The sequence below is a fragment of the Trichosurus vulpecula genome, chromosome 1 (assembly GCF_011100635.1).
Source record: "Trichosurus vulpecula isolate mTriVul1 chromosome 1, mTriVul1.pri, whole genome shotgun sequence".
NCBI lineage: Eukaryota > Metazoa > Chordata > Mammalia > Diprotodontia > Phalangeridae > Trichosurus > Trichosurus vulpecula.
This window is the reverse complement of record NC_050573.1, coordinates 384,224,112-384,236,119: the sequence shown is the minus strand read 5'-3', so window position 1 is coordinate 384,236,119 and position 12,008 is coordinate 384,224,112. Positions and strand designations below refer to the sequence as shown.

The following is a 12,008-nucleotide window of genomic DNA, read 5'->3' as shown; positions in this document are numbered from 1 at the left end:
TGCTGTCTATCCTGGCTTCTCTCACTCAGATCCTCTCCAGGTTTTCTTGTCCAGTCCTGGACTCAGGGGAGATTACAATTGTTTCTCTTTGGCTTCCTTTCTTTGTTCCCTCTTGGTGCACTTTTAGAGTTTTACTAGTCTGTTTGGGGGATGGGAGAGGATCTGGGCTCCTCTAGGTCCTAGTACCCAGCCATCTTAGAACACCTAGATGGATGTCACTGACATCAAAAATGTCAAAACATACTAAAATTTAATTTGCTTTAATTTGTTAAAAAATACTCATCACTTCATTTTTAGGGGAAAGTGTCATAAAATCAAAAAAAGACTATGTAGTACCTTCAAAAAAGATTCAGGACTGCTCTTTTTCTCAAGGTGATGGAAAAATTACAGTACAAAAATGTAAAGATGTAGTAGAAATCTCTTCTGGGCCATTATTTCTTACACATACTTATGCCCATACACTGCACTGCGTTAGGCACGTAGTTGAAGTGAAGTATTAAAGAGAGACACCACAAAGATTCATATTGTTTCCAATAGATGTGATTTCCTTGAGGGAAGGAGCTGTTGTTTGCCTTTCTTTGTATTCCCAGCACCTAGCACAGCCTCCGGCATATAGCAGGCACTTAATGAACGCTTACTGAGTAAAGAAATGGTAAGGCTAATCACATCTGAATGCCACTGAAATAACCAAGCAGTAAAGGAAGAATAAAAAAGAAATCTGAAAACTGCTGAGGGATGTAACGCCACTGAGGACCATGGGTTAGAGCCAAGAGGGGACTTTAGTTAATGAGTCCAAGCCCCTTTGATAGATGGCCCTTGTTTCACACAGTTACTGCTGGAACCCATCCCTGAACTTCCGGTTTATTGACTCCTCCTCACCTTCATCTCCCTGGCTCTTTCTACCATGCACTACATTGTCTCTATGAAATTCAAGCTAAATGCCAAAACTAGACCTGGGTGAAGGAGAGATGCTTCCATAAGTGAAGTCTAAAGTGTCTTACATTTCACCATAGGTGTGCCTTGGCACACCCTAATGTCTCCCCTGTCAAACAGCACATTATTATTGGTCTTCTTTTCCTGGAAGGACCAACGTTAACATTGGGGAAGAGGGAGGGAGAGGAAAGAAGAGGCATAAAGGTATGGTGGTACACATTTGGAACAGGGACAAACCTATGCTTCTTAGATGGTGAGAAGAAAAGACAGGGAGGGCTTGATGATAGACAGACAGACATACGTACCCCAACACCTCCCACCACTCCCATTTAATGGTTCCTCTGTCTCGTTAGTGTTCAATTTTCCATGTCTCTAGCATGCTTAGCTGTGTCCAGTTACTTATCAGTCTTCATTTAAGCAGTATCACCTTGAAGTAGAAGCAGCACGATTCTTCAAAATAAAACAGGCTTAAGATCTACCATATCTTGGGATAGTATGGAAGCAAATAGCTTCACCTACCCATGAAAGCATCATTCTATTGCGGCCCTATGTAACAATGGATATTTATAACATTGACCCTGAGCCATTAAGAAAAAGTTATATTATGTTGCACACCCTCCATTTAGGGAGCCAGGAAATGTTTAATATATTTCAGAAAGTTCTTTTCTAAATGGCTAATTTTTTTTTAAACGTAGTGCTTATAAAACCCCAGAGAATCTTCCACTAAATCCTCCTCTGATACCTCATCATGGTGTGGCATTAACCCTGGATTCTTTAGGGCTACATCAATGGAGCACAAGCTCTGGCAGGACAGATACACCCACCCTGCTCTCAATCAGATGTCCTGACAGAAAAACAGCAGCTTAACTGAAATCAGGGGTCTTATCACCACTCAGTTTTCTACCAGGCCATGAATTTTTTCCACAACAAAAACTCACCACTAAGATACAGAAGGGCTACAAACCAGATAAAGGCAGGGAACACACACTGATGAAAACAGATCTTTAAGTACTGAATTATGAACACACCAGCAACAAATCTGGGTATCAGAGGACACTGTTCTAAATGACACAAGCTATGGCTAGTTTTTTTAATCAATACCATCTCAGAAAAACTGACATACCCTAGCTGTCAGAGAACAATGAATAAAGCCAGGAGAAAAGTCTCATAGCCTACTCACGGTAATCTTTCAAACTACAGTTTAAGAAATTATAGACACAGTATCTCTAGCAAGCTCAGACCCTTGGGGTAGAGCAAAAAGAGAAGGAAAAACATTTGGTTTTCTCAGCCCTGAGTATTACCTAGTATATTTTAGATAGGCCACCCAAAAAAGTTCCTTAATCACAAAAGGAGCTGAAATTGATGTTTCCTTTTATTGCTTCCATTATAATTTGCTGCAATTCAGTAAGTTCATTATTCTCCAAACTCCCTGTGATATTTAAGGACGAAAAAAAAGCTAGGAACAAATCTACCACCTAAAGTTGGCAAATATCTTAGCAGGTCTGCTGAGAAGTTAACTCTGGCCCCCAGGAAGGGTGCAACTGGGTTAGGCTTAGCAAGCATTTACTAAGTACCTACTATGTGCTGGGGGAGAGGTGGGTTGTTAAGCACTGGGGATAATGACAAAATGGAAAAAGTCTCTGCTTTTATGTGGCCTATAATCTATCAATAAGATAATGAGAAGTTCTAATAATTACCAATGATAAGTTTCCCACAACAAGGAAATTACAAGTCTGGAAGACTTGCTCTACCTCCTCTACCTACCCCATCCCCCCAAAATAATTATGAAAGCCCAAGAAGTAGAAATTAAGGCAGCAGATATAAAGGCCACACAGAAGGGGCCCTGGGCAAGACTATCTACTTCCCAAAGCTATTTGAAAAATCACTTTTCTATATTCTTAAAACTACCATAAGATGGGACTTAAGAGATTATTAACAGGCACTAAATTCTTCTTAGGCATAAAGTAGAACCTTAAAGTAGCATCCTTCTTTATAGAAGGATTTGAAAGCACTCTTAGAAACAGAATCTCAATGCTGCATGAATTTTTGAAAATACCTTGCATACAGTAGGTTATTGTATCGTATTGTATAATGTCTACAGTACTTCATTTTTAAGGTATATAGCTCACAGGCTTACATTAATACCCACAAGCTTACCAGTAGGTTCTGTTAATAAGGAGATTCAATGAACAAGAAGTCCAAAGAAGAGAGATGAGCCTAAGGTAAGAGATGTTGACATTTAAAGGTTTCTACAGACACAAAGCACTCTGCATCTCTCTCAGATTTGTAAGACAATCTGAAACAATCTGCTTATAGCCTGCTTTTGTTTGTTAAATTTATAGGGACTGCTTAAACAAAAAAGTAAAACAAATGGACCTAATGAAATCTGTGAGTGATACTATATTTTATTTCACATTATTTATCTTGTAGACAACCAGGCCTATTTCTGCTACTGCAAAAAGTTCACAGAAAAATCTTGAACTTCTACACATTAGACATAATGAACAGTGAAGAAGTCTTGTATAAAGTATTAACAACCACGGTTGCTTGCTTACTACTGTATTTTTTGCCTGTCTTTTAGTAGAAAAAATGATTTACCATTGAGTTAATGGACTCGAGTGCAAAAAAATTTTTTTTAAAAGCAAACCTAGATTCCAATTCTGTATACTGATATTTTCAGAGTTTTATTTATACTACTAGCTAGATAAAAAGCATACATATTGTGTCTGTTGTACAGTCAATACAATTGCAACTTTTTCTACTTAAATTCTCTATACAAAGTCATTGCCAATTGATATGGTCATTGATGGCATAGGGCTTAGAATAACCAAAAGGTATAAAAAACAAGTTTGCAGTCTTGCCCCAAGATACAAAAACTGAATTTCAAACAATGTCATAACATACATGATTTAAACTGTATACGAAAAATCACACATCAAATCAAGTACAAAAATAGTTAAACTACCCATTATGAACAATTGTAATGTTTCCATTATTCTGCACAGTATTTAACACAGATTTTAGCAGTTTCCAAAATACTATTCATTATTTAGTTTAAGCATCATGAGCTTTGCAGAACAGTGTGACATTTAAGTGGAGTGATAATACTCCTTTTAGTGTTTTAAAAATACAAAAGTTTTCCCTATGAATTAATGAAGGAAAGCAATTCTTATCCCAGGCTTTTTAGTAACCAGACCCAATGCCCAAAAATTTAGGAAGAATACAGCTACTATTCTTCAACAGGGCAGAGAAATACCTCTTGTTAATCACAGTTATCAGACAAAGAGCAAAATGTAATTTAAAACAAGTTTTTGTCTAGCAATAAGGAATTTTCAAATATTTACATACATATTAGCCTTGGCAAATATAAAATTGAAGTTGCAAGCTACAATATGAATTAAAACTTTGTCTTCACTTGTTCAAGTCTCAAAGAAATTATTTTGGGAAGAGGTTACACTGAAATTTTTGTGACCAAACCTCCTTAAATGCAGAGTCAAGTTGTTCTTAATAATATTAACTCACCCACATGGCACAGTATTTTCGATTAAGATATTATGCTTAACAGTAACCACTCACATACAGAATGAGATAGCGGTGAATTAGCTTTGAGAACTTTCTCTGCATTTAAACATTAGCAATGTTGAATTTATTCTGCAGAATAACATCTATAGATTATGTATATAGGTTTTGCACACAAAAGGCTCTAGAGTATGTGCTAAAGGTTACATTTTCCAGCACTGGAATGATTCCTTCATATATAGGTAGTGAGGACTTCATCTGGATAGTTTTCCCCTAATTTCAAGCTCTGAGTCATGCCTCATACCTGAACAAGTTTCTAAACGGTGGGAAATTTTTAAAATCCAGTTTCTGTCTGCTAGGAGCAAGGCAGCAAACACATTTTCCAACCTTTTATGAAAAGATTAAGCAGAACAAAAGTAAAATATATCTTCAGGTAATAAACAGGATTGTATTTTACAGTCCACCATCCTGACACATGGCCACAGCACGGAGACCTCAGTCTAATGGCTGTGGGTCTGCAATAGGCATGGTATGGAGTACTTCATCTAGGAGTTGGAGGGCACGGTGTAAATGAATCTCAATCCAGCAAGGTGTTTCTTTGATGCTTTGCCTCGGGTAGTCAGGGCCCCAGCCTTTTACAAAACTCATCCTGAGTATGCATAAACGGCGCAGATCATCCACACCAATCCCAGCAGCTGCTGACAGACCTAACAGGAGAGAAGGGAGTATGTCAGACAGACATGTTGACATCCCCCCTCCTCCCCACATTCCAAGTTAGGTAAAATGACCAGTTTTTCTTCAGTTATCTCCTCAGCATACAATCTCTTTGCCAAAGTGCCAAGAAACAACTGGAGACCTTGACTTGACAAAAAGGGTTTGAAAACACTTTGGGCTGAGGTGGCTTGCTGCTCACAAGTGTATCTACCAATATAAAATATCGAATGACCACAATCTAGAAACACTCCACCTAACTTTGTCTTTAGCAGTGGAGGTAAAGGTATTAAGAGACAACTCACATTTAGGCCACAGTAGTACATAGACAATGAGCTGGTTACAAGAACTTTGGCGTCTACCTCTATCCTAACATAGACTAGTTTGAAATAAAACATGGGGAGAAAAGAGATTGTTTCCATTTCTGGTTCTACTAGGAATTCTTTGACCTGAGATATATTCTGTGCCTCAATTTCCCAGTAAACAAAGTAGAGAAAGTGTTACTGTGTTATTTAATGGGGGTGCTGGGATAAGAATGAGGATGTCGGTAACACTTTTGAGATCTCTGGTGAAAGAATTTTATGTCATCAACAATTACACTGATGGTTTTGATGCCTGAGGAATTAAAAAAGTCAAGCTCTCATCATTAAAAATTAAATGCTAGCTAACACTGAATTTTAAACTAAAACTATAATGGAGATTATTCTACATCTCATTTTCAAGTCAGAACATATATAGTCAATCTGAACCCATCAATATAACAATGAAACTAATGGGAAGAATTTGCATGTACTGTAGAGAAACCTGCAGGGCCACTGCAGTTTTCTTAGCCAGTGTGATTTGCTTACCACACTGAAGAGGTTAAGAACAGGGGTTGAATGAATCACTAGTTATGCCTTCAGACGTGGAAGATGGTGCCACGTGTTTCCATCATAAAAGTCTATAGTCAGCAGTTTAACTCTGCAGTAAAAAATTCCCCATCAGTGTGAAACCTGGCACACAGTTCAATTTTACCCTAAAATTGAAAAAAAGTTCTACACGTTATCAAATACCACCCTCACTCAGTTTTATCTCCATGCTTAGAATAACTTAACAATGAAAAAACCCTGAGTGGTGCCTGATTCTGAAATCAGGTTCCGCTTTCCTGCTACAGTAAAAAATTGCAGCCCACCCTGATAAAGCCTCTGGCCTGGTTTGGCAGGAAGGAGTAAAGAAGGGTCAATATGAGAGTACAGCAACTTTTACCACTTTGACCCCACTCTCCTCTTGAAATTAAGGAAAAATTCAGTTACCATGTAAGAGATTTGTAAATAAATTCATGTTACTTTCTTTAAGTACTATAATCCCAATAAGAAAGGTACTCATGACTTAAAGTAATTTACAGACTGAGTTTATGAGGACAGAACACTAAGCATTAGCCTTTTTTTTAGGGGCAAATCAAAAGGATACTTACTGATAGCAGGGGCTATTCCACCTACTGATCCTGGTCCAGGGATATTTCCTGCTACTGCTGCGGCCTGAGCAGCTGCTGCAGCTTGTGCAGTGGCAGCTTGCTGTTGCATCTGACGATGGCACTGGCGTAAATCAAATACCTTTTTAAAAAAAGTATAAATTTTGCATTATTAAAAAGAGCGAGAAAAAGTATTATAGATCAAACCTAGTACATCCTTACTATATACACCTTAAATGTATAGCCCTAATTGTTTGGTAAATAATATGTAGAGGCTATATGTAGTCTTTTATCTTGAAAAACTAGTAAAAATTTACTTAGGAAAGGTGGTGGCCCTTAATTCGTGTGTGTGTGTGTGTGTGTGTGTGTGTGTGTGTGTGTGTGTGTGTGTATGTGTGTGTGTTCGTTCCACTTCTGAGTTAGCTCTGATTGCTTTATCTGTTTCCTCCTGGGTATACTTACACTAAGAAGAGTAGAGGGAGAGAGGGAAGGTGTCTCTCCCCTTTTGCTCTTCATTCCTCTTGGCAGCATTAGAATATATACTCAGGAAGACCAGTAAAAATGTCAGAGTAAGAAGCAGCAGTCTAACCCAGCTTACCCCACAACTATTTCCACAAAGACAAGCACCAGTCGAAGTAAGCTGCGATGAGGAAATTGAAACCACACTGGCTATTTTTCCAGCCTAAGACCATAAAGGCAGGTGACCAGAGGAGGAACTGTAGAAGAGGCCTGTAGCTCTGCCACTCTGAATCAAAGAGGGATCCTTGCGCTCTCTCTGATCACAGAGCAACATCACAGATTCCACCTCCTGAGGTCCAGAGCAGGGAGAAGCTAGCCATGCTAGACCTCTGACCTCCAAGCAGATGTGTAGATTCAAGCCCCTGCAAATTAGACAAAGGCTAGACCTACAGTTCTATTTGTCTGAACCTGGAAAGGCTTCTAGCTAGATGACCAGGGTTGTGGACAGTAACTGCCCACTGAAACTCTACCTAAAGGCAAGTCTGCAGTTATGTTGCCTAGAACCTAACAGAAATTTGGAGCCTATAAAGTCCAGATGGACAGGGATCAGACAGGGCCCTAAATAAGACCACTTAGAGACCACTGAAAGTTTACAGCTCCCTGATTCAAGCTGCCCTTGTGATCTTTAAAAAAGACAATAATCAATAGAAAGAGAACATAGCAGCAAGACTCCAAGCAATACAAACAAGGACCACAGAAGGTCATAACACTTCCTCCAGAAGTTATTGACCCTAACACAAAGTCCCAATTCGGGATGTTCTGGAATACATAAAAAAATTCCCAAAATAATGAGCTATTATATAATTCCAAGGACACATCTAAGGCACAACAAACTCAGAAGAGGAGAATAACTCCAAAACACCTATGCATAAAGTGGGGAAAAAAACATACAACAAAAAACCCCAGCTTAGCCAAAAGGCAAATTCAAAATCCTAGAACAAATGAATCAAGAGTTTAAAAAAAAAGATATAAATGAAATAAGTATGATAGAGGAAATACTGAAAAAGAAATGAAAACTATGGAGTAAAGACTCAGAAGAATTAACAGCTTAGTACAAGAAGTAGCATGTTCCAGGCAAGTCAAATCACCACCCCCACCTCCCCTCAGACTCTGATGGAGACAACCCAGGAACCTGAACTCAAGAGCTCTGGGAACAGCAAGGCTTCCAGCTTAGTGCCCTCTGCCATCATCCTGGGAAGCGACCCCTGTGGAGATGCAGCTTGGCGACTGCTCCTCCAGGGGCTACAGCAACAGCTATTGAAGTCAGAAAGGAAAATTCTTGCCACTGTCAGACAGCTCAGTATCAGTAATTGCCATGCTTTTATCAGCGCAAGGATATAAAGATGATGAACTGCTATCTGCCTTGCTGCTGTACCCCGAGGACCCCACAGGACCTCTCCATCTGACTTGCAACTGAAACGCCCCAACGTTGTCTCCTCCATGAGCACGTGAGCCCTTAACAGCAGGCGCTATCGTAATTTTTCCACTTGTATCCCCGCTGCTTAGCACAGTGCTTGATAAACGCTTTCTTCATTCATTCAATCAAGAGTACAAAATCTTGCCCAAGTGACAGATGCCTTGAAATTAAGAACAGACCCAAAAGCACACAAGGATTCAATAGGAAATATAAAAGTTAAAAATTTGATAAAAAAGGAAATATAAGATACCTCATCAAAAATAATTGGCCTACAAAACAGATCAAGGAGAGAGATTATTAAGACAACTGAGTTACATGGAAGCCATGACCAAAACCAAACAACAACAAAAACCAAACCCTTGGATATTATATTTCAGGAAATTATGGACAAAATTACCTAGATCTAATAGAACAAGAAAACAGGGAGAAGATAGAAAGAATTGAACAATCAAAACAATAACCAACATAATTCTCCAGTACTGATGATGAAGAATCGTACCTGAGTCATCCTGAGTATGCATAAACATGTTGACAGAAGGGAGGTAGAGAAAATATGCAGAATAAGACACATTTTTGGACATAGGCAATAATCGAATTTTTTTTATTGATTCTGCAAATCTGTTACAAAGACTGCGTTTTTCTTTTTTCCTCCTTGCCACAGGGAAGGAAAAAATGTTTGACAAAATCATAAAAAATGAAATTTTTAAAAAATCTCATAACTTTCTGAAAAAAAAATCCCAAAATGAAAACTCCCAAGAATATTAGAGCCAAATTGAAAGCTTCTAGGTCAAAGAAAATATACCGCAGTCAAAAAAGAAGAGTTCAATTAGTAAAGTGAACAAGCATTTATTAAGCACTTACTATGTGCCAGGCACTATGAAAGCACAGGGAACACAAATATGAGCAAAAAGTCAGTCCCTGACATCATATAGAGTTTACATTTTAATGCAAAAAAGACAAAACATACAAGGAAGATAAAGGGGTGGGAAAGGGAGGAGAGGTTCAGAGAGTCAGGGGCAAAGCCCAGAGAGGAATTAAGAAATAAATATGTCTGGGTGGGGGGAACAAAGCAATCAAAGGGAAAGCACTACAGGGGCAGAGAGATCTTTCAGAATAAGAAGGCTGTTGGGGAGAAATTAGTCATGAGAATGTATAAACACTTGAGAAGATACCTACGAAGATACACATAGCAACAATGTGAGTACAACTACTAAGCACCATTTATAAAAATACAGATCAGAATAATTAGAGAAATATTAATTGCTTGTTAGTAGACCAGAGAAGGGTGGAGGGAACAAGCATATACACCTGACCAGCACAAATTGGCAGTAGGTAGGGGCCAAAATTAAAATAGGCTAAACTACTTCAGGGTGCAGATAGGTTTTTAGTGGCTCACTTTCTAAGTGAAGGTATAATCATGACTAAACTATTTTGCAAATAAACCACATTAAAAAAAGGGAAATTTCAATTACTATCAATTAATTACACTTAATACGTAAGATTTTTATATATCATGAAATCACATTAATGTTTTAAAAATTACTTTAGTGGTACAAGTTTTAATATATTTTTCAGGTTTTCTTACTGTTTACATTTAGTTAATGGTACACATATTACACTTCTTGTCAGCAATCAGTTTATCGTACTCCAGAATCATGTTTGAAATCCATTTCTTTAGAAATCTGAAAACTAACCTTAGTAGCCATCTCATTTTCTGAGTTTACTTTCTTGAAAAACCACTTCCTCACTGAGATTTTTCAACAATTTGGATGTTTGATTTGTTTTTCATTGGTGTCCAATTTGCTTTGTTTTGATTCAAAATGGCAATGAAGACTGTATTCCTCTGGAACAGGTATTACTTCTTGGCAAACAAGTATCTATTTGTCCACTCTAGATTAAATACTTTATGCTCTGATTCAATCTTCCATTTCTTTTTATCACTCACTTTATAAAGTAACCCCCAAAACTTTAATGTTAGAACCAAAAAAGTTTCCACAGCAACTGCTCACATACAAATACTGAACTGAATGTCCAACCTTGGAAAGAGCACCAGATATTCACAAGGGAGGGGAAGAAGCCCTTGTGTTGTTGCTGCTCATCACATAGCGGGCATCAGCTATGTTGGCATGTGGCTGCACTCACTTTGTCCCTCTTCAAAGCCAGTAACAGCCAAAAACACAGCGGAAAAGATACAACCAACTCCTTCAGACTAGAGACAGACTAACAATGACTGGGTGCCACAGGTCAAGTGACAAACAGGAGAGAGTATACAGTGGCAACTCACCTGCCAAGTTACATCTTTACTTTCTTTTACATCCTCTACATTTTTCACAGGCTACCCAAAATCCGCAAGCGGCCCATGGGCAATATATTGTGCAGGCCTGATTGTAAGTGCTTTACAAATATTATTTCATTTAATTAGGTAATAGACCATGCAAATATAATAAAAACATCAAAATTATTACCAAAACAAATTTAATTATTCCATGCCATACCAAACCACAGGATTACTTTACAGAACAAGAAAAAATAATAATGAAATTCACCTGAAGGAATCTTAAGTCAAGAATCTTAAGGGAATTAATGGGAAAAAGTGCAAAGGAAGTAGCCCTAGTAATACCAGATTTCAGACTATTGTTACAAAGCAGTAATCACCAAAATGATTTGGAACTTCTTAAAAAATAGAAAGATTCATCAATGGAACAGACCAGGAACAGAACACACTGAAGCAAACAAGTCAGATAAATTCAGACCCCATTATCTGACCAAAATTGCCGGAAAAACTAGACAAAAGTCTAGTAGAAATTAGGTTTAGACTACCATACATCACCATACGCCAAGGTAAATACCAAATGAATACCTGACCTGGATACAAAAGGTCATATAGCATAACAAATTTAGAGGTAAAAGGAAGAAATTATCTGAGATCTATGGATAGAGAAGTAGTTTATGATCAAACAAGGGATAGAAAGGATCACGGAAGTCACAGAAGATAAAATGGATGGTTTGGATTACATAAATTCTTTTAACTTTTACAAAACAAAACCAAATTCAGCTAAAATTAGAAGGAAAAACTGTCTTTGCCACAAGTTTATCTGCTAAGCATCTCATTTCCAAGATATATAAGGAACCAATTCAAATCTTCAAGAGCCATTCCTCAAATGATAAAGTGAAAGGATAGGCACCAGACCCCACCTCAGAAGAGCAAAGTCGACATAAAAAAGGAAAATGAGAAATGTTGCAGGGATTATGATGAACTCATAGTAGAGCTATGAATTTGATACAACCATTCTGGAAAGGAATTTGGAACTATTCAAAGGAAGTTACTAAGCTGTGCTTAACTCTTTGACCTAATGATATCACTAAGAGGCATTTACCCCAAAAGCATTTTAAAAAGAGGAAAAGGACATTGTATAAAAATATAGCAACCCTTTTTGTAGTACCCAAAGACCTAGAAAT

At 37.8% G+C, this 12,008-nt stretch overlaps 1 protein-coding gene across 1 annotated transcript in view; it reads right to left on the bottom strand.

Annotated features, from left to right (window-relative positions):
* Positions 1 to 3,317: 3,317 nt before the first annotated feature.
* SMAD4 (SMAD family member 4) overlaps positions 3,318 to 12,008 on the bottom strand; it is a 53,959-nt gene continuing 45,268 nt past the window's right edge. Inside the window, exons 11-12 of the mRNA XM_036763630.1 lie at positions 6,617 to 6,755; positions 3,318 to 5,159 (exon numbers count right to left, since the gene is read on the bottom strand). Of these exons, the coding sequence (XP_036619525.1) occupies positions 4,948 to 5,159; positions 6,617 to 6,755 (351 nt within the window). The 3' untranslated portion in view covers positions 3,318 to 4,947. The remainder of the gene's footprint in view (positions 5,160 to 6,616; positions 6,756 to 12,008) is intronic.